This window comes from Saimiri boliviensis, chromosome 12 (genome assembly GCF_048565385.1).
Source record: "Saimiri boliviensis isolate mSaiBol1 chromosome 12, mSaiBol1.pri, whole genome shotgun sequence".
Taxonomy (NCBI): Eukaryota; Metazoa; Chordata; class Mammalia; order Primates; family Cebidae; genus Saimiri; species Saimiri boliviensis.
Window position 1 is genome coordinate 62,647,884 of NC_133460.1, and position 27,401 is coordinate 62,675,284.

General features: G+C 41.3%; 1 protein-coding gene across 2 annotated transcripts; it reads left to right on the forward strand.

The window, feature by feature from the left end:
- The first annotated feature begins 8,737 nt into the window (after window positions 1–8,737).
- Window positions 8,738–25,951, forward strand: GHITM (growth hormone inducible transmembrane protein). 2 transcript variants are annotated; one of them, XM_039478397.2, is made up of 9 exons: window positions 8,738–8,824; window positions 11,063–11,242; window positions 12,877–12,976; window positions 14,815–14,926; window positions 15,330–15,471; window positions 21,271–21,379; window positions 22,615–22,803; window positions 23,771–23,942; window positions 25,108–25,951. In XM_039478397.2, exons 2-9 carry the CDS (start codon window positions 11,099–11,101, stop codon window positions 25,190–25,192), a joined length of 1,053 nt encoding a protein of 350 aa, XP_039334331.1. In that variant the 5' UTR covers window positions 8,738–8,824; window positions 11,063–11,098; the 3' UTR covers window positions 25,193–25,951. The 2 variants fall into 2 exon arrangements, with proteins under 2 accessions (XP_039334331.1, XP_039334330.1); XM_039478396.2 differs by having other exon boundaries at window positions 8,782–8,892.
- Window positions 25,952–27,401: the final 1,450 nt, after the last annotated feature.

Genomic DNA, 27,401 nt, shown 5'->3' on the forward strand with positions numbered 1-27,401 from the left:
AAAAGAAAGAACTTTAGAAGTTAAATACTTGTATGTTTTCCTGATAACTTAGAAGACATAATTATTCTTATTAAACCAAGAATACTAATCTAATCTTACTTACCAAATGATTTATCTAAGTCACTTGAACTTAAAAAATATTTGGTTTGTTTTTGTTTTTGTTTTTGTTTAGAAATGGAGTCTTGCTCTGTAGCCCAGCCTGCCAGGCTGGAGTGCAGTGGCACAATCTCAGCTCACTGCAACCTCTGCCTCCCGGGTTCAAGTGATTCTCGTGTCTCAGCCTCCCGAATAGATGGGACTACAGGCACGCACCACCATACCTGGCTATTTTTTGTATTTTTCATAGAGACGGGGTTTTACCATGTTGGCCAGACTGGTCTCAAACTTCTAACCTCGTGATCTGCTCACTTCAGCCTACCGAAGTGCTGGGATTACAGGTACGAGCCACCACACCCGGCCAAACTTAAAAAATATCCAGGTTTATTTATTTAATTTATAATACTCATTGTATTAGTCAAGGTTCTCTAGAGATACAGAACTAACAGGAGACTTCATATACATATATGTATGTATATTTATGTCTACATGTATGTTTACGTCTAAACATATATTTGTATATTGTCTATATGGTATCAAATTAAGTTAAAACAAATGAGTGCTTATCAATTAAATAAATAAGCTTAGACATTTTTTAAGTTTGGCCAGGCATGGTGGCTCACGCCTGTAATCCCAGCACTTTGGGAGGCCACAGTGGGCAGACCACTTGAGATCTGGGAGTGTTTATTAAAGAGAATATTAAAGATAAAAGGGAGTGTTTATTAAAGAGAATTGACTGACATGATCACAAGGTAAAGTCCCATGACAGGCTGTCTGCAAGTTGAGGAGCAAGGTATCCAGTATTGGATCAGTCCAAGTCCTAAAACCTCAAAAGTAGGGAAGCCGGCTGGGTGCAGTGGCTCAAGCCTGTAATCCCAGCACTTTGGGAGGCTGAGGCGGGTGGATCACGAGGTCAAGAGATCGAGACCATCCTGGTCAACATGGTGGAACCCCGTCTCTACTAAAAATACAAAAAATTAGCTGGACATGGTGGCGCATGCCTGTAATCCCAGCTACTCAGGAGGCTGAGGCAGGAAAATTGCTTGAATACAGGAGGCGGCGGTTGCGGTGAGCTGAGATTGTGCCATTGCACTCCAGCCTGCATAACAAGAGTGAAACTCCGTCTCAAAAAAAAAAAAAAGTAGGGAAGCCAACAGTGCTTCAGTCTGTGGCCAAGGACTCTAAGCCCCTGGCAAACCACTGGTGTAAGTCCAAGAGTCCAAAAGCTGAAGAACTTGGACTTTGATCTTTGAGGGCAGGAAACATCCAGCACTGGAGAAAGATGGAGGCTGGAAAACTCAGCAAGTCTAGTCTTTCCACGTTCTTCTGCCTGCTTTATCCTAGTCATGCTGGCAGCTGACTAGATGGTGCCCATCAGATGGAGAGTGTGTCTGCCTCTCCCAATCCACTGACTCAAATGTTAATCTCCTTTGGCAACATCCTCACAGACACACCAGGAACAATACTTTGCATACTTCAATCCAATCCAGTTGACGCTCAATATTAACCATCACACATATGTGTATACCTAAAAGCCAACGAGATGGAGGAGTTCAATGTAAAAGAGAGTGGAGCTTTAGACCTGGAGGAACCTGACCACTCACAAACCCTGGGATTCTATGAGGAAAAACCAAAGTTCTCCTAAAAAAGAAGATTCTGTGGAGTTCTTTCTGTTTTCTCAAGGGGTACCAGAGCTTTTAGAAATCTTCTTTAGGTCACCTCATGTGGCACTGAGGATGGCAAGAGGAAAGAAGGACAGACAGAAGTAAATGGAAGAACAAGACTTTGAGGCAAAAATTATGTTAAGAAGAAGAGAAACAGACAGAGGAAGCACATATGGTTGGCAAGGATTTAAGAGTGGAATTTAGTCTACTGAGAAGCTTTTCCAGAGAGAGAACAGAGGCCTTAAGACTATATATGTATGCATAGATGTCTAAGTATCAGCTTTTAATTAAGTCAACTTTTGACTATAGAGTTCTTTAAAAAGTATTTTTATCAGATTTTAGCTGGGAAAAGAGCAAATATTCCTGTTTCTTGGCTTTTCCTTTCTTAAATTAACTCTTGTTTAAAATCAGATCTCAGAAGGAATGCTGCTTAGCTAATTCCCTGGATGTTAACATTTCAAAGACATGGTAAGATTTACATCTCCAAGGAACTGAGGGGCTTTCTTCAAAAAAGAAAAAGAAAAATACTTTTAGATACAAAAGCCTAAAATCCCAAAGGTATACCTACTTTAATTGTGACTTAAAACCAGTAGGTTTTTTATGACTTATAACCAGACACAAGAATTACGTCCCCCAAGAGGGTGGAAAAATGCAATCTCTTTTGAGATCTGAAGTTCTTCCAAAGATGGCCTAAGAAAGTAAAGACCCTCATTATTAGCAAGGCAATGCAGGTTGAGGCAATTAAGACAAATTCCCAAGAGCCAGCACATTTGGACAGACATCTCGGTCCCCCAGCTGGACTCTCAGCTGGCTGCCTGACAGAAGCCCAGGAACTTATGCCCACAGGGTGGCAGAGACTAGAGAATAAATTTGCTGGTTACAAAGCCACACTTCTCCAGAAACAAGAATTTTATTATGATGTTTCTTCTTATGAAAAACCACAGACAGGATTAGAAAACAAAGACCATAGTTAGAAAACTAAAGATCCCAATAACCAAGTAGGTACCTACAAATCCACATGTGTCACAGATTTGAAGAACTAATTACATACATAATCTATATTTGGGGTAGGGAGGCATCAATCTGAACCTATAAAGAAAAGGATAAGGAAGAAATCTGACCTTTTTCTGCTGGCATTTGCCAGTCCTCCCAGGATTCTATCCATAGGTCCTAGAGTGAGTGGAGTTGTTCCTGGAGGAATGAGATTTGGCTGCTTGTTCTCGTGATCTAATAACAAGATGCAGACAGACTGGGTAAGAAGGGAATTTATTTCTGCAACTGGTTATAAGGAGAAGATCAGGGAAACTCACCAGGCCAACTCAAAGTTACAAGTTTTGCTCCAGTACTTAGGTACATTTTAAGTTCTATGCCAACGTGTGGGAGTGCACTACTAGCAGGAGCTTTCATTCAATCGGTATCTAATCCTTAACTAGGGTCTGTGGTCTGGAACGTTTTCTCTAGAGCTTTGGAAAGTTTCTTAGTCTTAAGTGGGCCATGGTACGAGGTGTATATGTAAGAATGCTTTTATCGTTCAATCAGATTTTAGGGTCTGAGAAAACTCCGGTGGGGTCTTAATGAGTTTGTTTTTTTCATTGCACCCCTTATACTCAGGCTCCGGTTTCTCCAGTTCTTTAATGTTTAACATGCATTCATCAGATTTATAGTAAAGGGTTACTGGAAACTGGCCGCTCTGGTTGGTAACGGAAACCCGGCCTGCCACAGTGTCCCTGTTTCTCCTGGCTGGGTTGCCAAATCGTAGGGGAGAAAAACAATTCTCTTTTTAGGTTCTTAGTGGAGACACTCTCCTGAAAACAAAAGTCAGATTAACAAAAGAAAAACAAACAGAATTTTATTAACCTGTGCTTGTTAATGAACTCCTGCTTGTTGATTAACAAGCCTCAGTCCAGAAGTATTTCACTCTCAAGGAAGTGGCTTAGGGACCTTGCTTAAATAGTATGTTAACAAAGAGCCATAAACCCTACATTGTCACAAGACAAAAAAGAGAGCAGTTCTAGTCTTTAAAAAAAAAATAAAATGTGGGAAGATAGTAAAATCTGTTCCTGATTCCTGCTTTTTGGGGCTGCTATTTGACAAGAACATTTTCAAACATGGCAGGTAAGCTTCATCAGGGACTGATACAAAGGAATTCACTCCAAAAATAAATATATGATCTATATTTACAGAGTAATGAGCTCAGAACCATCTGTTATAAACCAGTAAGGAAGACATTATAAACTACTAAAGTGAGACACTAATCCAACATGATACAGAGGCTGGAAAAAGTGAGACATTAACAAACGCAGATTACAAATAGAATATAAGAAGGTATCCTAGAACACATAGTATCTATAATATATAAAAATCTATTTTATTCACCTCAAGAAAGATAATTGAAGCTATTGAAAAAAAAACAGAGAGAAGGGTAACTAAAAATTATGAAATGGTACTCTGGTTGTTTAACTCTGAATACCAGCCTAATACATTTTTCTTAAGAAAAGCTTCTGTAATTTCTGAATGTTGGTTTCCTGTTGGAAACCTGACCAGGAAGCATGACACTATTCTCAATTTTCTGCCAACGTCTGTCCCTCCACAGATACTACCCCATTAATGACCTTGTCCTTCGGCCCACTTACAGCATTTAGTTGTACATATGTGAGGCGTATTTATTGGGAAATTGTCAGTTAGGTGAATGCAAAATTGAGCTACATTTTTCTTTAAACTGCCATCGATGACACTTTCAAGGCTCCCGTCAGTTTAGAGCAGACAGCCTATTTATTCCATTCTGCAAGCTCAGAACAGTCTGACAATTTATCTGTCAGTTTCAGGATTTATCACCATCAGTCACATTGGAGTTCAAAGCCTTTTCTCCTATCCTGGGCCCTACCTGGATTAGAAACATTTACATTAAACAGGAGGGGAACAGTGCGGGTTCTCTGTCCCTCCACTCTACCTCTTGGTCAGTGCATTGTCATGCAGCTGCTGTTGAGCAGAATCTAGACGGAGCAGTCCCCATGGCTTTACTGTCTTTCTGAGGCTGGCAGGATGTAACTGTTGAGGTCGGCACAGTTTGATCTTTCACCCAAGCAAAGTCAGATGGCTCTGCCTTGTTGTACACTAAATGGTCTGTTGGCGCCCATCTGGGCATCTCACCCACGCATATTTCTAGTGTCACCTCACTACTGAGCAGCATCGTGAAGGGTGCAGACACACAGATGTGTGCTCACAACCACGTTCTCGTATTTATCTAGGCCTTGGAGATTCCGGGGGAAAACAAGACAAAGACAGGGAAGATCTACTCCCTTTCCTACCTGCTCTGCTGTCTGCCACTTAGCAACCACATGAGAAGCAGGTGTCAGTTGGTCCCTACATTCAGAAACATCTGTCACCTATCAGGAAGAAGCACCTTCCCCATCGGGGAGGGCAGAGGTTAAAGCTACAGCAAACTCCCTTTCAAACTCTCTTTCACTCACACCACATCTTCTGATGGGAAAGCGCAGTGGGGCAGGGTGAGAGCATTTATTTTAACTCAAAGTAAATAAAATATTTTCTCCTTTTTTCTTGGCTCTGAGTTTTCTTCACTATAATGCAGCACATCCCACTTAGCCAGTAAGTGGAGAATAAGGAACTCAGCAGCAGCCTGCAATAGAAACTCTGACCTAGGCCGGGCATGGTGGCTCACACCTGTAATCCCAGCACTTTGGAAGGCTGAGGTAAGCGGATCACGAGGTCAGGAGATCGAGACTATGCTGGCTAACACATGAAATCCCATCTCTATGGAAAATACAAAAAATTAGCCGTGCGTGGCGGCACGCACCTGCACTCCCAGCTACCTGGGAGGCTGAGACAGGAGAATCCCTTGAACCCAGGAGGCAGAGGTTGCAGTGAGCCAAGATGGAGCCACTGCACTCCAGCCTGGGCAACAGAGTGAGACTCCATCTCAAAATAAAAAAAAGTGACATATATATAGTCTTGGGATTTATGAATCTCATCTTTTCTTTTTTATTTACTTATTTATTTTTAAAGACAGGGTCATCCTATGTTGCCCAGGCTGGCCTTAAGCTCCTGGGCTGCCTCCCCACTAACTGGGACTACATGCATGTGCCACCATTCCCATCTTGTCCTTTCCACTCTCCTATGCTCTAAGACAGGCGTCCCCCAACTTTTTACACAGGGGGCCAGTTCACTGTCCCTCAGACCATTGGAGGGCTGCCACATACTGTGCTGAGGGGGAGGGGGGGCTGGATAAATGGCCTCAGGGGGCCGCATTCGGCCTGTGGGCGGTAGTTTGGAGACGCTTGCTCTAAGACCTTACAAGCAGACAGCTTAACAATTTAACACTTCAAATTAAGTTTTATGTATGTACTTACCCTCTTTTGCATCTCTCTCTGTATCCTATTGATAAAGTAATGATATAATTATCCACCCAACTCAGAGAGCTTCCCTCATTCTTATAGCTATATTTGATAGATCATTCAATCCTGCAAACTCTACTTCAGCAATATATCTATCATAAACCCCTCTGTGTCTTTCTACTGGCTTAATTCCAGCCTTTATCACCTTTTGCCTGAACAACTATAATAAATTCCTAATTGGTCTTCTGGTACATGGAACCTCTCCCTTCCAACACTTCCACAAGGGCATATCTTTCCCAACAATGTGACCAGATTCTTCCCCTGCCTCGAAATATCTGACACCTGTGGAAACAACAATATAGGCCCTTTGAGAAAGGAAAATACGAAATCAGGGAATTTTCCTTTCAATATGGAGAAAATAAGCTTTAAGATGAATCTTGAAGAAATCTTGAGTCATTAATGTCAGGATTTTTTATTCTGGTACTTTGTTGTAAATCCTTTCTCTTTGCTGTTAACAGAAGCTCTAGAAAAAAAGACTAGCAGGGAAGGAGCCAAACAGAAAACCCATTTGCTAGCTAATCAAATTGGGCATAGATTGAAAGAAAGATTAAATTGATCATGCTTAATCTGTTCAGTTTCACAAGTGAGATTTCTCTAGTGTTTTCCTGCCATTTTCAGCTTAGAGAGATAAGAATTGTGTTGCTGCCAGACTCTTTTATCATCCATATAGAAAGCAAGTCTTTTGTTAAGGTTAGGAATCATAAATCACAATTAACTACTGCTTAGCAGATAAAGGTTCATGAATTTTGCATGTTAATCACCTTATCTAAAATAGCACCCCTCCAGGGTTTTACTCCACTTTTTTTTTTTTTTTTTTTTTTTTTTTTGAGACGGAGTTTTCGCTCTTATTACCCAGGCTGGAGTGCAATGGCGCGATCTCGGCTCACCGCAACCTCCGCCTCCTGGGTTCAGGCAATTCTGCCTCAGCCTCCTGAGTAGCTTGGATTACAGGCATATGCCACCATGCCCAGCTACTTTTTTTTGTATTTTTAGTAGAGACGGGGTTTCACCATGTTGACCAGGATGGTCTCGATCTCTTGACCTTGTGATCCACCCGCCTTGGCCTCCCAAAGCGCTGGGATTACAGGCAAGAGCCACCGCGCCCGGCCGTACTCCGCTTTTTCTTAGCAGTATTAATAGCTACCACCTACTGGGCATAGTGGGTTATGCCTGTAATCCCAGCACTTTCGGAGGCCAAGGCAGGCAGATCACCTGAAGTCAAGAGTTTGAGACTAGCCTGACCAAAATGGCAAGACCGGGTCTCCACTTAAAAATACAAAAACTAGGGCGGGGCGCGGTGGCTCAAGCCTGTAATCTCAGCACTTTGGGAGGCCGAGGCGGGTGGATCACGAGGTCAAGAGATCGAGACCGTCCTGGTCAGCATAGTGAAACCCCATCTCTACTAAAAATACAAAAAAATTAGCCGGGCATGGTGGCGCGTGCCTGTAATCCCAGCTACTCAGGAGGCTGAGGCAGGAGAATTGCCTGAACCCAGGAGGCGGAGGCTGTGGTGAGCCGAGCTCGTGACATTGCACTCCAGCCTGGGAAACAAGAGCGAAACTCGGTCTCAAAAAATACAAAACAAAACAAAACAAAAACACTAGTTGGGCGTGGTGGTGTGCCCCTGTAATCCCAACTACTCAGGAGGCTGAAGCAGGAGAATCGCTTGAACCCGGGAGGCGGAGGTTGCAGTGAGCCGAGATCATGCCACTGCATTCCGGCCTGGATGGCAGAGCAAGTCTCCGTCTCAAAAAAAAAAAAAAAGTCATCACATCGAACGTATTTTTTCTATGTTCTATCTCCACCAGAAAGTAAAACCACAGGGCAAGGATTTTTTTTTTTTTTTTTTGCCAAAATAGTGGTAGCACGTGTTGGATTCATTTGTATGTATTTCTAGAACAGAGCTTGGTACCAAGTTGAGCCTTCAGTATTTGCCGCAGAGGGAGAGTGGGAAAAAAAAAAAAAAAAAAGTAACTCCCTCGCGCCAGAACTAGCTCTTCACCTATCAAATTACGGGCAACGGAAACATCCTGGTCGTCAGAGCAACCCAGATGCAAAGCAGAGGCGACTGTTATCAGGCCTGTCAGGCCTACTACAAATGTGAACGGGAATGTCACAAAGCAATGAAAAAACAATCTAGAAAAAAATCTTCTGGATTCCCCCGTCTAACCTTTAGCGTGAGACCCAAACCGGTCGACTCCGGTCAGAAGCAGCCACATTTGGAACGATATTTCTCTCAGAATACATTAAGGCACAAAAAGGCCTTCGAAAAGAAAAAAAAATGGGGAAACAAAATAATTTTCAACTCAAACACTACTTTCTTTCAATTTTTACATAATTATCATACCTGCGGCGAGTGAAAAGGTTAAAGAAAAAAGCAAGCGCTCCGCTGTCCAGAACAAAGATGGCCGAACGACTCCCTTGCCCACACTCAAAATGGACGCTGACTATGACGTTACCAGCAACAATCCGTAACTGCCTCGCACCACCAACTCGGAACCCCGCCTCCGCAAACCGGAACTCCGCCTCTCCCACTGTGCCCGCCTTTCCGACAAAGGCCTGACGGTGATTGGTTGCTCGTACTATTTACCTCACGCAGTACGCCGGAGGAACTGTGCGCGTTCAGGGCGTAAGGAGCGTGCGGGGGACCGGGTAGGTGGAGTGCGGGCTTCGCCAGCCCAGAAAGGAAACTGCCCGGCAGAGGTGACAGGGGGACCGAGGTACTGCTCCCGCTGGCCTGCGGGCGCCCGGGATCCCGGGTGCTCCCTACAGCTGGCCTCACGGGACCGTTGGGTGCGGCTGGGTAGGGCTGGAGGCGGCGATGCTGCTAGCTGCGTCAGGGCCGGCCTGCGCGCCAGTGTCGCGGTCCTGTGGGTAACCCGGTGGAGAGGGCGGCGGCCGCACGTCCGAGCCAGGCGGGCAAAGGCTCACTGTTCCTGTGTTTCTCTCCCCGAGCGACAAGGCGCTGAGTCATTCTTGCGGCCAGGCTGTCGCTGCGCTGGTAGCGGCCCCTGGGGCAGGGGCAGAGGGGTTTTGCGTTGCGGTGGAGGGTTGCTGCCGGGTTCTCACCGAGTCTAGCGGTCTGGGTTAACTTTCTCGGGGACCAGGCACCCAAACTCATCAATGCTCACAGAGGCCTGAGCCCTTAGGTTAAGGTCGGTAGCATTTTCCCCATTTGGTATCTGAGTCTTGAGATTTGTCTACCTTGCCGGGCGCGGTGGCTCACGCCTGTCATCCCAGCACTTTGGGAGACCGAGGCGGGTGGATCACGAGGTCAAGAGATCGAGACCATCCTGGTCAACATGGTGAAACCCCGTCTCTACTAAAAATACAAAACATTAGCTGGGCATGGCGGCGCGTGCCTGTAATCCCAGCTACTCAGGAGGCTGAGGCAGGAGAATTGCCTGAACCCAGGAGGCGGAGGTTGCGGTGAGCCAAGATCGCGCCATTGCACTCCAGCCTGGGTAACAAGAGCGAAACTCCGTCTCAAAAAAAAAAAAGAAAAGAAAAAGAGATTTGTCTACCTCACAAGGTCACCTCTAACGTGTCGGAAGCAGGGATTCCCACTCTGGGCTGTTCCGCCACATAGGGGTCACTCTGAGCTGGACCTCTTCGATCCCGACCAGTGGGCTGAGTACCGAGGAAGTTACAGGACAGCTATAGGTTGAGATGATGTAATGGCACGAAAGTTCCAGACGCGCTGAGTGTTTTCCCATAGGCCAGGTGCCGAGCATTAAGACCCTTCATAGTTCGGTTGCTGAGCTAGGACACTCAGGTATCTTAAAGCAATAGGTCTTAGCTTTTGGAGTGTTCGTCAAAACATATATTTTTGGTCCTATTATTCCTAGAGGTACAACCATTAGGAGCAAAGTAAGACCCAGGAGCCTACATTTTAAGATGTATCGGGCACTTTCAAGCAGGTAATCCTAAGGTCAACACTGGAGTCGGAACACTGAGAACCATTGTCTTAAGTTACAGATGGGGAAATGGACCCGGAAGGATAGTCACCTGTCTGAAATTCACTACGTATCATTGGCAGAGATGGGCTGGTAGCCCCAGTTGGCTTACACTTGTCATGTCATTCTGGCCTATCATAGTCACCTCACATTAATTGAGCATTACAGAAACACGGTCAGCTGACTTCTGGTTAACCACCCATCTAGTACAAGGTGCCCTGGAGCTAAGAGAATCCAGTTTTTAGCATGCTTTTTTTTTGAAGACACCATTAAAGGAATCTAAGGGAAACCTGATTGGTAACTGAGTTTAGTTTGAAAGACTAAATGTCCTTTACACATTATAGTAGAGCATATAGAATAGGTTAACTTAGAATATTTTTATATCTTATGTTGAAGGAAAGTACTATTTGGTATGATTAGCTGAAATTCATATAGTTGGGCTTCTTTAATATCTTTTAACCTTGTAATGCAGTATAACCTTGAGGAGCTATTCATGCTTTCTTTGGATGACATTATTCCTCTGCCCAAAAGTTACGTAGATTCTTTTAAATAATTTTTTCACTGAATACTGGTATAAATCTTAAGCCAGAACTACATTTGTAGAAGCTGTCACAGACCCTGTAATTACGTTCAGTTATTAATAGCCATTCTGTGTTACACGTAGTTTTTGCAGTCGTCTATCCTGTTATTGCTCAAACTGGGACTTAAACTTAATTTGTTGCTCCATCCTCAGCTGAGTTCTCAGATGGGTTTCTTGAATTACAAGGGATGGGCAAAGAATTTATTACTGAAGATTAAAAAGATTGCTTTATTTCCTTTTCTACTAAAATATAATATGTTCCTTCTTGACTCAGACTCTTGTATGTCCTTCTCTTAATTGGTTAATGGGTTGTTTTGGTTTTCTTTTTTTGGTTGTTTTTGCCTTTCTTACTAGCATTTCAGATCTGCTTGGTAGACCTGGTGCAACACCATGCTGGCTGCAAGGCTTGTGTGTCTCCGGACACTACCTTCTAGGGTTTTGCATTCAGCTTTCACCAAGGCCTCCCCTGTTGCGAAGAATTCCATCGTGAAGAATTCCATCACGAAGAATCAATGGCTGTTAACACCCAGCAGGGTAAAGATAATCTGAATGTTTACTATATTACTGCCTTTTCTATTTGTGCCCTTTCTTTTTAGCAAAGGATGGCCTCTCTGCCTTTAGTGAGTTATGTATGAATTAGCCCTGATTACACCGCCAATCAGCTCTTTCTCCCCATTAGTTTTTATCATTCTATTCCCTTCTTATTCCACATGGAATAGAAAATTAGTTTCTGTAACTCTGACTTTTGCTTACAGCTTCTGGAGTTTCTCATTTAGAAAATTTAGAGTACATTGTGAGGGATTCAGAGTTATATGCTGTAACGGAGATCCTGGAGCACACAGAAGTTTAAGAACCTGGGGATATTACCACTTGGCCAATAGCTTATTAATAAGTTATTAAAGATATTATTTCAGCTCTTTTTTTTTTTTTTTTTTTTTTCTGTTTGAGATGGAGTTTCGCTCTTGTTACCCACCACGCTGGGGTGCAATGGCGCGATCTCGGCTCACCGCAACCTCCACCTCCTGGGTTCAGGCAATTCTCCTGCCTCAGCCTCCTGAGTAGCTGGGATTACAGACACGTGCCACCATGCCCAGCTAATGTTTTGTATTTTTAGTAGAGACGGGGTTTCACCATGTTGACCAGGATGGTCTCGATCTCTTGACCTCGTGATCCACCTGCCTCTGCCTCCCAAAGTGCTGGAATTACTGGCTTGAGCCACCGTGCCCGGCCGTATTTCAGCTCTTATTTCAAGATTGATAGTATCTGTCAGGTTAGAAAGAAATCCATCTTCTTTTACAATAGATTTCTCTACTAGCATTTAAATTATAAGTTTTTTTTTTTTTTTTTTTGAGACGGAGTTTCGCTCTTGTTACCCAGGCTGGAGTGCAATGGCGTGATCTCGGCTCACCGCAACCTCCGCCTCCTGGGCTCAGGCAACTCTCCTGTCTCAGCCTCCTAAATCGCTGGGATTACAGGCACGCGCCACCACGCCCAGCTAGTTTTTTGTATTTTTAGTGGAGACGGGGTTTCACCATGTTGACCAGGATGGTCTCGATCTCTCAACCTCGTGATCCACCCGCCTCGGCCTCCCAAAGTGCTGGGATTACAGGCTTGAGCCACCGCGCCCGGCCTAAATTATAAGATTTGAAGTGTGAGGTAATGAGGACAATATACAGAAGCTAGAAGGAGACTTTTTTAAATTAACTGTTTCACTGTTGAAAAAGAGCCAAAATGGCAGTAGTAGTCTTCCCTCTTCTTAGCTTCATTTTAAGGAAGGATGGCTTTATTGAGTTCCTAACTCAGATGACACAATATAGCTAATAATGCTTATAGAATGCATTTCTTAAAAATGCAAATAGATTCTCATCTTGATATTTGATTAGGATTTAAAATATAACAGTTCTAGGTATGTAAATCTCTAGTTTGTAAAAGAAACATTTTTTCTGAAGTTGAAACTAAGAAGAATATAATGAATTACTTCCAAAGGTGGAACACAGGTAAGATCTACATTTATTTATTTTATTTTTACATTTAATTTTTTAGGTTGGCTAATAAATTTCCATAGTGAAGTTACGTATATAGAACGCACCAAAGAGAGCTTGCATTTTATTTTACTAACATTCTATTTTCATGTGGGTCGTATGTGTCTTTGTTTGCATGTATGTCAGGAATATGCCACCAAAACAAGAATTGGGATCCGGCGTGGGAGAACTGGCCAAGAACTCAAAGAGGCAGCATTGGAACCATCAATGGAAAAAATATTTAAAAGTAGGTGGCTGTCTGTAGTTTTTAACCTGGAATCTATGGATATGTTTTAAGAGATCCATGCACAACTTCCTAAAAATATATGTAGTTGTGCATTTTCTGAGAAGACCACGTTATTATTCTCAGAGATCTGATGACCCAGAAAAGTTTGGTACTTTGCACTGGATTCAGTGGTTATCAGTCATATTTCTTCCAGTGGAAATTTTACTTTCCTTTTTTTTTGAGACAGAGTTTCACTCTTGTTACCCAGACTGGAGTGCAATGGCACGATCTTGGCTCACTGCAACCTCTGCCTCCCGGGCTCAAGCAATTCTCCTGCCTCAGCCTCCTGAGTAGCTGGGACTACAGGCGCGCACCACCATGCCCAGCTAAGTTTTATATATTTTTTTTTGGAGACGGAGTTTCGCTCATTACCCAGGCTGGAGTGCAATGGCACAATCTCGGCTCAGCACAACCTCCGCCTCCTGGATTCAGGCAGTTCTCCTGCTTCAGCCTCCTGAGTAGCTGGGATTACAGGCACGCGCCACCATGCCCAGCTCATTTTTTGTATTTTTAGTAGAGACGGGGTTTCATCATGTTGACCAGGATGGTCTCGATCTCTCGACCTTGTGATTCACCCACCTTGGCCTCCCAGAGTGCTGGGATTACAGGCATGAGCCACCGCGCCCGGCCCTAATTTTTATATTTTTAGTAGAGGCGGGGTTTCACCTTGTTGACCAGGATGGTCTCAATCTCTTGAACTCGTGATCTACCCACGTCAGCCTCCCAGAGTGCTGGGATTATAGACGTGAGCCACCATGCCCGGCCTTTTTTTTTTTTTTTTTTTTTTTTAAAGAAAAGGATTAATTAATATGCCATGGTCCAAAAGGTATAGACTGTTGAGAAATTTCATTTTAAGTGTATAGAATCCTCATTCAAGCATATATTTGTTTATGTTTCAGATTAAGAATAAATCACCAACATACAGTTGTTAATAAAAGCCTAGCTGTCCAAGAAGAATCCTTTAACTGACTGCTCACATAGGGCCTCAGGAGGCCAGTACTTAAATATATTGCCAGTTTGGATGTGAACTTTTGCAAGTTCAGAAACTGGATTGTTAATCATCCTAAAGCCAATCAAAGAATACCACTGCTCCTTAGCAATCTTGCAAAATGTTTTTACAGTGGGAGAGAGCCCTAACCGGTATCCTTCGGGTCATTTCTTTCTGAATTGACCCTAGAGACCAAATCATGCAAATTATATAGTGACAGCCTAGTAATATTCTTAGTAAACAAATTTAGACAAAGAATAAGATGCTCTTTATGAATACCTCTATTGAGTTAGAATTGATAAGTTAGTTGTGTCTCAGTACCCTAAAATGGAGGCATCCTCTCACTTGATTCTGCTGCATAAACACTAATTATATTTTTTTCTCTTTTTTCTTGATTTCCATGTAAAGCATCATCTGTGTTAATACCATGCAGTGTGGTTATGCCTATTAACATTTTCTTCTCGTTTTTTACTTTGTAAGAATGTCATGTGAATATACTTCAACGTCTTATTAATAAAATAATATGTATCACAGAAGTAACTCCTCATCTATAGATATATTCCCCACTCAAATATTGTTGGAGTGAGTTTGAAGATTCACCAAGTCTGATCCTTTCCTTTTTGTACTGATTATTACACCTTTGTTTCAGGGGTGTTTTTTTCTGCTGGTTACCTAATCTTGAGGCCACCCCGTGTGCACTAATTATGGCTGTTCCTGAATATGGTACCTGATATGATTCCCTTCATAAATATTTTAAAGGCTTTGTCCAGACATGCCAGTATTAACCTGCGTTTCCTTCTGTGTTCTGCAGTTGATCAGATGGGAAGATGGTTTGTTGCTGGAGGAGCTGCTGTTGGTCTTGGAACACTGTGCTACTATGGCTTGGGAATGTCTAATGAGATTGGAGCTCTTGAAAAGGCTGTGTAAGTAAATTGTTCCTAAACAACTCCAGCCTTAAAACATCCTATCTTTAGTCGCTTTGGAATGTTTTGTGTCTAGTCTTTATCCCTGTATACACATAAATAGAGAATCTCTTCTTGCTTTCTTGACATTTATTCAAATCTTAATAAAAATCATTTAGCAAGGTTATGTGTGTTTAAGCAAGGAGAAAATATGTTGCTTTTTGTTTGTGTCAAGTGCTTGTATGTTTTATCTCATTTAATCTTTGCAGTAACTCCCAAGTGTGCATAATTATTTCCATAAGAAATGAAGTGAATAACATTTTAAAGTATAAGTGACCTATCTCAAGGTCACCCAGCCGGTATATGACTCAACCAGATACCGAATCTGTAATTTCATAAATGAACCATGTCATGTTTCTTACAGAATTTGGCCTCAGTATGTGAAGGATAGAATTCATTCCACCTATATGTACTTAGCAGGAAGTATTGGTTTAACAGCTTTGTCTGCCATGGCACTAAGCAGAACGCCTGTTCTCATGAACTTTATGATGAAAGGCTCTTGGGTGGTAAGTCAGCTATGTTTGTTTTTCTTCTAAAGATCAAAAGATTAGATGAAATATATTGGAGGGAAGGGGTATTAAATGGAAAGAACACTGTATTGAACAAGTTTTTGTCCAATTAATGTATGAATTACAGTTTGATCATCCCTAATTTGAAATCCAGAAATGCTCCAAAATCCAAAACTTTTTTTTTTTTTTTTTTTTTTTTTTTGAGACGGAATTTCACTCTTGCCCAGGCTGGAGTGCAATGGCGCGATCTCGGCTCACCGCAACCTCCACCTCCTGGGTTCCGGCAATTCTCCTGTCTCAGCCTCCTGAGTAGCTGGGATTACAGGCACGCGCCACCATGCCCAGCTAATTTTTTGTATTTTTAGTAGAGACGGGGTTTCACCATGTTGACCAGGATGGTCTCGATCTCTTGACCTCGTGATCCACCTGCCTTGGCCTCCCAAAGTGCTGGGATTACAGGCTTGAGCCACCGCGCCCGGCCAAATCCAAAACATTTGTGTCAACATGATGCTCAAAGAAAATTGTAGCATTTCTGATTTTGGGTTTTTAGATTAGGGATCCTGAACCCTAGTAACAATGAAGTGTAATGTAAATAGTCTGAAAGTTGAAATCTGAAACACTTCTAGTCCCAAGCATTTCTGATAACAGATATTCCACCTGTATTAGTGCAGCTGAGAAAAGTAGGAAGTGCATTCCAGGTAGGTCAGCTGTTATTCTTTATTAAACATGTGTTCGAATACCAGAGGAGTTAGAAATCAGACTTAGAAGAACAATGTTCTTGTTTAACAGCAGATGCCAATCTCTTTTTTTTTTTTTTTTAAGCAGTTTACTAAAAAAAAAAAAAAGCAAATGCAAAATCATCTTAGAAGTCAGAGGGAAATGCCCATCACAAAGACCTAATCATTTTATGCAGTTAAGATTAGAATAGTGCGGCTACTGTTATTCATAAGATCTTGGCCTTATAGAAAATTTTTTTTTTTAATTCAATGAGTTTCTTGCCAGGCGTGGTGGCTCACGCCTGTAATCCTAGCACTTTGGGAGGCTGAGGTGGGTGGATCACCTGAGGTCAGGAGTTCAAGACCAGCCTGGCCATCATGGAGAAACCCCATCTTTAAATAAATAAATAAAAGTAAATTCAATAAGTTTCTCTTGAGCACTTGTTATTTTGCTAGATACCAGAATATGAATATGTGTCCCCTATTCTCCTATTATTTGGCAGAAGAGATGAACTGGAATAAGTGGCACAGATACGCAATAAGAAATAGAAAGTGCAAAGTCAGTTGAGAGTTTCTGTCTTTGCATTATTAGGCAAGGTCCATGAAGGAGACATTTATTTTATCAGGATTGTTGAAGGCTAACATATTTCATTTATTTTAGAAGTAGACAAGAGGGCCGGGCGCCGTAGCTCACACCTGGAATCCCAGCATTTTGGGAGGCCAAGGCAGAAGGTTTGCTTGAGCCTAGGAAATTCTTTTTTTTTTTTTTAAATATAAATGGAGATGAGGTTTCACCGTATTGGTCAGACTGGTCTCGAACTCCTGACCTCAAGTTATCCACCCGCTTCGGCCTCCCAAAGTGCTGGGATTACAGGCTTGAGCCACCGCACCCAGCCAACACTGTCTATAATTTTTAAACAAATACGAAATACTAAAATTTTATAAAACTGGACAAGGGTAGTCCAGTGGTACCAAACAGTTTAAGCAAAGAGGAGGTAAGAAACCCCAATTTTAGAGGTGACTTACATCCCCTTGGAAGAAAGTTCAAGTGTTTCAGGTCTGGAGTGTGAAGAAGACGTGGTTAGAAATGATATGATTGTCAAGGCCAGGCGTGGTGGCTCACGCCTGTAATCTCAGCACTTTGGGAGGCCAAGGTGGGTTGAGGTCAGGAGTTTGAGACCAGCCTGGCCAGCATGGTGAAACCCCATATTAAAAAAAAGAAGAAAGGATATGATTGTCAAGCTGTGGAGAGAACCTGCTAAGCATTCGCAGGCCATTGAAGATAGTGGAACAACAAAAGTGTGATTTATATTTCAGTTTTAAGAACTAATGTGGAAGAGGCATGGAGCAGATGTACCAGCTGTGCCTTTGTAGGATCTGAAATGAGGCATGATAAGAACCTGAACTAGAGCAGAATGTGAGACTGGAGGGGAAGGAGAGTTCATGTAACTGGGCAGCCAGAGTACCTACTAGAATACTGACTCCCCACATAGGGAACTGAAATCCGTAATATTTCCACTGTATTGTACTTTACTAAAGGATAACCATTTACGGTAGCATCGCCACTTGGACATTTATATATTTTTAGGATCATGCTTTTCACGTAGATGTCATGAATCTCCCAACACAGGTTCACGAAGACACAGAATGTTCTCACTGGAAATGTCAATTTTAATCAAAAGCAAGTTGTTTAAAACAATACTTTTGTAATAACTATGACAATATTTACCTAAAATGAGGCTTCAAAGAAGTTTTGCGTTTGGATCATATCCTCAGTCTGAGCAAAAGATTACCCTCTTCCACTGTTAATAATATAGAAAATACTTGGGAAAGCCAAAGGCAAGTGCTACAGAGATGAAGGTAGAACGTTTTAGGGATGACAGACATACATATACAAACACACACATAGACACACTGATAATGTCAGTTTGTCCCAAGAGCTTCTGAGGAGAGGTATCTCACCCTGCTCCTGGGCAGCCAGGGTACCTACTAGAAAAAGCTTTTGAAGGCCGGGCGTGGTGGCTCACGCCTGTAATCCAGGCCCTTTGGAGGCCAAGGTGGGTGGATCACTTGAGGTTGGGAGTTCAAGACCAGCCTGACCAACATGGTGAAATCCCATCTTTATTTAAAAAAAAAAAAAAAGAAAAAAAGTTTTTGAGATGAAGAGGCAGTATCTCAGTAAGTCCATCAGATGTGGAAGGGGGAGGTATTCTTAGGCATGATGGTCTGAATCTGGGGCATGTTGGCAACCCTGCCAGTTCAGTATGGTTGGAATGCAGAGTTTGAAGTGAGACTGGATCATAAAAGAGCTTAAAAAATTTTAATTGCAGTAAATATCCCAAAAGTGTGAATTAGTTTATAGTAATTATTTCTCATTAGAAAATGTTGGAGTGACGATTGATATGCTTTCTTTTTAATACTTTTTAAAAATAAGAGACTTGGTCTCTATGTTTGCTGAGGCTGGACTTCAATTCCTGGGCTCAAGTTATTCCTCCCTCCTCAGCCTCCCAAGTAACTGACACTACAGGCACATACCACTGCACACCGCTCACTATGCTTTTGTTTATTAAGGTTTTCCCATACTTGGCAAAACCAGCTGTTTTGTTTACCTGTACTTTATATCAGAAGTTGAATATTTTGATGTTCGTGGGTGAGACAGATAATACGGATGAGAAGGCCTGGTGTGTCACACAGGAGATTATTGACATCTAGAGGTTACTGACCTCTAGAGTAGCCTTCTCAACTAAAAGTGGTCACCATGTTCTTTTTTTTTTTCTTTTTTTTTCATAGATTGCCAGACAAAACATCTGCTGCCTGATTTTGTCCAAGGGTTACAAGTCTGTAATCTCTGCTTTAAATTTCTTGAAGACTATCACTGTCTTTTTTCCATTATATATTACATTTCTTGTCATACGAAATGAATATTTAAATATTATAACACTGGAAATCTAAGATATGCAAAGAAAAGGAATGAGGGGGCTGGGCACGGTGGCTCACGCCTGTAATCCCAGCACTTTGGGAGGCTGAGGCAGGTGGATCACGAGGTCAAGAGATCAAGACCATGCTGGTCAACGTGGTGAAACACCGTCTCTACTAAAAATACAAAAAATTAGTTGGGCATGGTGGTGCACGCCTGTAGTCCCAGCTACTCGGGAGCCTGAGGCAGGAGAATTGCTTGAACTCAGGAGGCAGAGGTTGCGGTGAGCCGAGATCACGCCATTACGCTCCAGCCTGGGTAACGAGCGAAACTCCATCTCAAAAAAAAAAAGAAAAAAGAGGCCGGGCGCGGTGGCTCAAGCCTGTAATCCCAGCACTTTGGGAGGCCCAGGCGGGTGGATCACGAGGTCAAGAGATCGAGACCATCCTGGTCAACATGGTGAAACCCCGTCTCTACTAAAAATACAAAAAATTAGCTGGGCATGGTGGCGCGTGCCTGTAATCCCAGCTACTCAGGAGGCTGAGGCAGGAGAATTGCCTGAACCCAGGAGGTGGAGGTTGCAGTGAGCTGAGATTGCGCCATTGCACTCCAGCCTGGGTAACAAGAACGAAACTGTCTCAAAAAAAAAAAAAAAAAAAGAAAAAAAAGAAAAGGAATGAGGGGCTAGGCATGGTGGCCCATGCCTGTAATCCTAGCACTTTGGGAGGCCAAGGCTAGCGGATCATGAGGTCAAGAGTTTGAGACCAGCCTGGCCAATATGGTGAAACCCTGTCTGTACTTAAAATACAAAAATCAGCCGGGCTTGGTGGCATGTACCTGTAGTCCCAGCTACTCAGGAGACTGAGGTGGAAGAATCGCCTGAACCCAGGAGGTGGAAGTTTCAGTGAACCAAGATCATGCCACTGCACTCCAGCCTGGGCAACAGAGGGAGATTCTGTCTACAAAAAAAAGGATTGAGGACCAAATTATCCATAAACCTAGAAGGGTAGAAGTATAGAATCTTATATCTCAGCCGGGCACGGTGGCTCAAGCCTGTAATCCCAGCACTTCGGGAGGCCGAGGCGGGTGGATCACGAGGTCAAGAGATCGAGACCATCCTGGTCAACATGGTGAAACCCTGTCTCTACTAAAAATACAAAAAATTAGCTGGGCATGGTGGCTTGTGCCTGTAATCCTAGCTACTCAGGAGGCTGAGGCAGGAGAATTGCCTGAACCCAGGAGGCGGAGGTTGCGGTGAGCTGAGATCGCGCCATTGCACTCCAGCCTGGGTAACAAGAGCAAAACTTTGTCTCAAAAAAAAAAAAAAAAAAAAAAAAATCATATGTCTCATGTGCTCTGATACCTACTTTCTATTTTTCCAAGTCTTCATTTAGCAAATACGGAGTTCAAAGCAATGTGCTATATGCAATTTTTTCTTTTTTAAAAACTAATTTGTAAGTGTGACATTTCAAAGAAAATGCTATTTGTGTTATACAAAAATATGTTTTTAAATTAAGAGTTAATTATCATGGGATCCCTAAAGGGTTTTTGTTTCACCTCTGTCCAGCAAAAGTAAAATTGTTAAAAAATATGGTGTCAGGCCAAGCTTAAGTCATGAATTTGAAACTGTCTGCAAGACCTCATATATGGCAGTAGGGGGCACTCATGCTAACTTGGCCAAAATAAATAATCTGAAATAAACCTAGGGCCTTTAATGTGCCAGAAAAATATAAGCTTTCATTTTTTTAAAAAAAAAGTTTTCTTTTTCTTTTTTTTTTTTTTTTTTTTTTTTTTTTTGAGATGGAGTCTAGATCTGTCACCCCGGCTGGAGTGCAGTGGCATGATCTTGGCTCACACCAAATTCCACCTTCTGGGTTCAAGCAATTCTGCCTCAGCCTTCTGAGTAGCTGGGACTACAGGCGCATACAACTCCACCTGGCTGATTTTTGTATTTTTGGTGGAGATGGGGTTTTACCACGTTGGTCAGGCTGGTCTCAAACTGACCTGAGATGAGCCACCATGCCCGGCCTAAAGCTTTGATTTATTATCTTTAATGTTTTTACGACTTGTTTATTAGAAGTAACTAATTGTACTTCAAACCCATGGGTTTCTGCTTTGTTTTCATATAAGGATCAGTTTTTCTTAATAGTATTTGTCTTTCAGACAATTGGTGTGACCTTTGCAGCCATGATTGGAGCTGGAATGCTGGTGCAATCAATACCATATGACCGGAGCCCAGGCCCAAAGCACCTTGCTTGGTTACTACATTCTGGTATGTTCTGTTTTAAATTGTTATGAGCCAACCTTGACTAATAGCTGTTTTGGGTGGCTCTTCACAGTTTTAAATGACCTACATGTAATTTAAACCTCATGTTTGAAAAACACAATTTTCTTCATTCATTACTGGCTGCTTTATTGTAAAGACCTTTGCTTTGAAAAGTTGATTTTGCTACTAAGACCATGGACATCTTCAATACAAAACTTGTCTCTTCTGACAGTCTAGTATATGCAGAGATTTAATTTACTTTTGTATATTTTGTTCAATACCAGGAGGGTTTCATATTTAGTACACATCATTTGAGAGTTGTTTTTTGTCTGGTATATTTAGAAAAATTAAAAACTGAGCATAGAGAAAGTTGTGCTAAAAGTGTTGCTGCACAATACAAAACTGAGAGGAGTCCTAGTAGAAGTGTCTTGTTTAGAAATTTCACCCAGTGTTTTGCTTAGAGCAAAAAGTATTTTTATATTATTCATCACCATGAAATGGTATACCTTATTAGCCATATACCTTGATCTAGAAATGTTAGTCTTTAGACTAGTATTGGAAATTCAGTATCTTAATACTTTGTGCCTTGTCTGAGGTAAACTGCATTTAAGGAAAGGGTAACTTATTCTGCTTAGCACTGAAATAATGCATTATCTAAGATTTTTTTCATTTGAGTTCCATTTACCTTTGTTAAATTTTGGTGAATTTTTTACTATAATTTTTATGAAGATATTTATAAATGTCTGACAACTAAAATTACTTATATATAAACTGTTAGCAATCCTTATTATGTAAATTAACAGCAATGTCTGTCTTAGAAGTTCCCACATTTTAAGATTATCATCCTAGGCTTTTTCTCTCCTTTTACTTTATTCCCTTTTAGCAGCAGTGGGTTTGGCCTTGAGTTATTTGTTTTAAGATTGTTTATCTCAATTCTTATGTGAATGCTGTAGAAACCGGTGGTAAGCTAAGATTCAAATAGCTACGTGTAATTTAATGGTTACTAAAAATGTAGATTAGTGTTTGCTTGTGAGTTGTGATTGATTCGGAATACTGTTAATAATTTGAATAGTCACCAGTTTTTATTGTAGAATTTGGTGGGGTATTATTATCTAAAGGCAGAACTTTTTATAATCATAGTGCTTAAACAGTAAGGTAAAATATAAAGTAGCAGTTAGAAGTGATATTTTCCTTTTGGTTTTTGTTAGGAAATACTTAATGAGCACTTGCTCTTTCTCCAGGTGTGATGGGTGCAGTGGTTGCTCCTCTGACGATATTAGGGGGTCCTCTTCTCATCAGAGCTGCGTGGTACACAGCTGGCATTGTGGGAGGCCTCTCCACTGTGGCCATGTGCGCACCCAGTGAAAAGTTTCTGAACATGGGTGCACCCTTGGGAGTGGGCCTGGGTCTCGTTTTTGTGTCCTCACTTGGTAAGTGGCTGTGTTTTCATGCCTAACTCTTGGTGCATAGTTTCCTGTAATCTGAAATACTCCAGTATCCTAATTCATTGAGTCATTTAGTTTAAAAGTTCTTTTAAAGATTTATGCTATGGGGCTGGGCGTGGTGGCTCAAGCCTGTAATCCCAGCACTTTGGGAGGCCGAGGCGGGTGGATCACGAGGTCAAGAGATCGAGACCATCCTGGTCAACATGGTGAAACCCCGTCTCTACTAAAAATACAAAAGATTAGCTGGGCATGGTGGCGCGTGCCTGTAATCCCAGCTACTCAGGAGGCTGAGGCAGGAGAATTGCCTGAACCCAGGAGGCAGAGGTTGCGGTGAGCCGAGATCGCGCCATTGCACTCCAGCCTGGGTAACAAGAGTGAAACTCCGTCTCAAAAAAAAAAAAAAAAGATTTATGCTATTTTAACTGGATTTTACTACCTGGCATCATATAAAAATCATGGCAACATAGTTAACCATTATTACTGGTTTTACCAAACACGTCTAAAATGGGAAAGTTGGTCTGAAAAATGTGAATATTGCTGTGATGCAAGAACCTTCTTGTGAAATGGGCAAGTGACTCATTAGAGCAGGCATCCCCAAACTGCGGCCCCCTGAGGCCATTTATCCCACCCCCCGCCGCACTTCAGGAAGGGGCACCTCTTTCATTGGTGGTCAGTGAGAGGAGCACAGTATGTGGCAGCCCTCCAACGGTCTGAGGGACAGTGAACTGGCCCCCTGTGTAAAAAGTTTGGCGACGCCTGCATTAGAGGAATGAGTATCATGGATTTTGAACTAATGTAAATAAGGTTGGGCAGTAAGTATACCCGAGTGTCTTCTTACCTATACGGTATACCAGGGAGATTTTTTTTAAGTAATATAAATCTTAAACTCAGTTATCAGAAATCCTTTATTAAAAAAAAAAAAATCTTAATTGTTTTCCCATTTTGATTTCAGGATCTATGTTTCTTCCACCTACCACTGTGGCTGGTGCCACTCTGTACTCAGTGGCAATGTATGGTGGATTAGTTCTTTTCAGCATGTTCCTTCTGTATGATACCCAGAAAGTAATCAGGCGCGCAGAAGTAACACCAATGTATGGAGTTCAAAAATATGATCCCATTAACTCGTGAGTAATGCTTTTTATTTCACACTGTACTCTGTCACATAAGGATGCCTTTGTTTAACCTGTTTTGTTTTATGGCTGTATTAGTTTTTCTAGGGCTACTGTTTGTAACAAAATATCTCAGACTGGGTGGCTTAAAACAAAACTTAATTCTCTTGCAGTTCTGGAAGTCAGAAATATAAAATCAAGGTGTTAGCAGAGATGTACTTCTGAGGGCTCTGCGGGAAAACCTGTTCCCTGCCTCAGCTTCTTGCTACTGCTGGGAGTCCTCGACATTTGTTGGCTTGTAGATGAATCATTCCAGTCTCTCCCTCCTGTTTCACACGGTGCTCTTATGGGAGTATTTTGTCTATTTTTATGAGCTAGCCTCGGGGTTCAATAAATAATGTGCTCTTACTGGTCAGTTAATTTTTTTGGTAGTGTATTTTTACAGATTTTCAAACTGAAGAAATGAAATGTGTTAATCAAGTATTATATATTGGAAAATGTATATAATTGGAATTTTTAATGAAAGCCATTTTTATACTTCTAGAAATTAGAAACTTCAGTGTAAAGATTCTAGTTTCAGAAATAGCCAACTTTGGTTGGCATTGTTATAATTTTTTTTCTTTTCTTTTTTCTTGGAGTCTACCAAAGTAGGTTATTTTATTTAAACAATTTTCTTGAGTTTCATGGTGTCTGTCACTTTTTTTTTTTAAAGTAATTTGTTTTTCCTTATCTAAAAATAAAAATGTAATGGCTTTGGAGGGAAAAGTTGCTGTAAAGCTTACAGATTTGTAGAAGTTTTTTTTAGAGGAGTAAAGTGGATTTATTAAATGCCAGACTTGTGTCTAACAGGTTTTAATAAGGGTGTTTCTTCGGTGTTGTTTTGATTATTTTATTGTCTGCCACCCAGTTTTTTTTTGCAAGTTGATACATGCAGAGTGTCAGAAAATAAAGTAATAATTTTTTAAACTGCTCTTTAACATTTAAAAGATTAGTCTGCCAGAAAAAAAGACCTTAACTATTTTCTAATCTAAGACTTCCTTAGTAGGCAGTTAATACATTTTTAATTTTCATGTTGTATCACCAGGACAAATAGTATTGCTTTTTCTTCTTTTCTATATTAAGAATTCATCATTGCTATTAGAATTGCATCATATGTAATGGGCATAATTTTCTTTTCTAGGATGCTGGGAATCTACATGGACACATTAAATATATTTATGCGAGTTGCAACTATGCTCGCAACTGGAGGCAACAGAAAGAAATGAAGTGACTGAGCTTCTGGCTTCTCTACTACATCAGACATCTTGCTTGTTTCATAGGCAGATATGCATTAAATAGTTTGTACAAGCAACTTTCACTGAAGTTTAGAAGATAAGAACCTGTCATTATGTTTAAATGTTCCAGTAATGTGATGCCTCAGGTCTGCTTTTTCTTCTGGAAAATAAATGCAGTAGTCCTCTCCCAATAAGCACACACATTTCCAGTTCTCACATGTGCGTGATTTTAAAATGTTTTAATGAATGTGAAAACTAAAGTTTGTGTTACGAGAATGTGTTTTAAAATTTAAAAAGTGTTTTAAAGTAATTTAGGGCTTTGATAAAGGGACCAAAGAGAAGGCAAAAGTCACCTGCAGTCTTTTGATTTTTAAATACTTAAGACTTAGCACTTGTGTGATTGATGAGTGAAGAGCCAGTGAGAAAAGTCTGTGTATTTGGAAACAAGTGATTGTTGTTGTTACATTGATCTGCTAAACTTAACAAAACTGCTAATCCTGAAACAGACACAGTTGATGCATTCTCCTGCTATTGCTTCTTAGTGCTCTTTCCAATATAGATGTGGTCATGTTTGACCTATTTTTAGGAAAGCACAGAATATTAATCACACTGAGAATCCTTGATGGAATCATGTATGTGTTTTACTTTTGAATGTTACAAAAGGAAATATTCTTAAAAGTATTCTCAAGATAAAATATTAAAAGCATGCAATTTGTTGCTTTTTCAAGAAATACAATATATTCATGACTGCTAGGTATTTATTTTTGTATATTTATTGAATTGTCTAATTGAATACAGCTTGCTTTTGTCATTTCTTCAAGCTTTCAGGTCTTTATAGAAAAGCCTGTTTGTAGCTTACACTTAAATATGAAAGCAGTTTTTCTCCTAAGACTTGGTTTCTTGCATTCCCTCGCAGAATAAGCAGTAAAGGCAGAGCAACACAAAACTAGCTCTGTCTTAGTGAAATGTATCAACCCAAAAGTGTAATGGGGAAAATGCTTCATTAATTTCCCCAGCAGAATTTTACTTCTGTGCATTGCTACACCATTACTTTCTTAAGACATTAGTTAAGTTTTTTGATATAGAAGTGTTATTTTTGGAAGTCTTTAGTGAAGGGAAGGAAGTCCGTATATTACTGAGATGGTTGCTATTTTTGACAAATATTTATTACAGTAAACCGGAAATACTATTAATCATCTCAAAATACATAGGATACGTATTTCTGAAACAAAGGTTTCATCTAGATGGTGATTGGTCTTAATTTTTTCAAGTGAATCATATGCATGCCATTTGAATAGGGATTCGTTCTAGAAAGCAACTTAATTTCTTGCCAGAGTAGGATAGTGCAGTGTGACAAGTCCATAGTGCTTGTAACTAGACTGCCTTTACTTGAACCCCAACTCCTCTTATGTGACCTTCATGGACAAATTACTTAACCTCTCCGTGCCCAGTTTCCTCTCCTGTAAAGTGAAGATACTGGAACCTGTCTTAGAGGGTTATGGTTAAACGTGAAGGCACTTAGTAAGCATTACATGTCTTAGCTGTTGATGTTTTTACAAGTAAAAATATAAATGCCGATTTTATATTTTTCTCCACACCATCCTGATACCCATACCACTATGATCTTAAAGTGCCTGTTTTGTTTAGTCACCTTTTAGAACCCAAAGTTTGTATCTTTCTAAAATTCGTGTCACTCACACACAAAATGATACAATTTCAACAATGGTGTCAGGCAGTTTATCTAAAAAACCAAGGGTTTTTCTTTTTTTTTTTTTTGAGACGGAGTTTCGTTCTTGTTACCCAGGCTGGAGTGCAATGGTGCGATCTTGGCTCCCCGCAACCTCCGCCACCTGGGTTCGGGCGATTCTGCCTCAGCCTCCTGAGTAGCTGGGATTACAGGCACACACCACCATGCCCAGCTAATGTTTTGTATTTTTAGTAGAGACGGAGTTTCACCATGTTGACCAGGTTGATCTCGATCCCCTGACCTCATGATCCACCCGCCTCGGCCTCCCAAAGTGCTGGGATTACAGGCTTGAGCCACCGCGCCCGGCCCTATTTTTTTTTTTTTTTAATAGAGATGGGGTCCATATTGCCCAGATTGGTCTCAAATTGGGCTCAACTCCCTCACCTTGGCCTTCCTAAGTGTTGGCATTACTGGCTTGAGCCACTTCCCCTCTCCTGGGTTGTTTTTGTTGTT

Excerpts from the sequence above, each read along its gene's own strand:
- GHITM (XM_039478397.2), top strand. The coding sequence starts at position 11,099 with ATGCTGGCTGCAAGGCTTGTGTGTCTCCGGACACTACCTTCTAGGGTT. Across the intron at positions 14,927-15,329 it reads GGAGCTCTTGAAAAGGCTGT|AATTTGGCCTCAGTATGTGA; the intron begins GTAAGTAAATTG and ends TGTTTCTTACAG. Across the intron at positions 22,804-23,770 it reads CGTTTTTGTGTCCTCACTTG|GATCTATGTTTCTTCCACCT; the intron begins GTAAGTGGCTGT and ends TTTTGATTTCAG.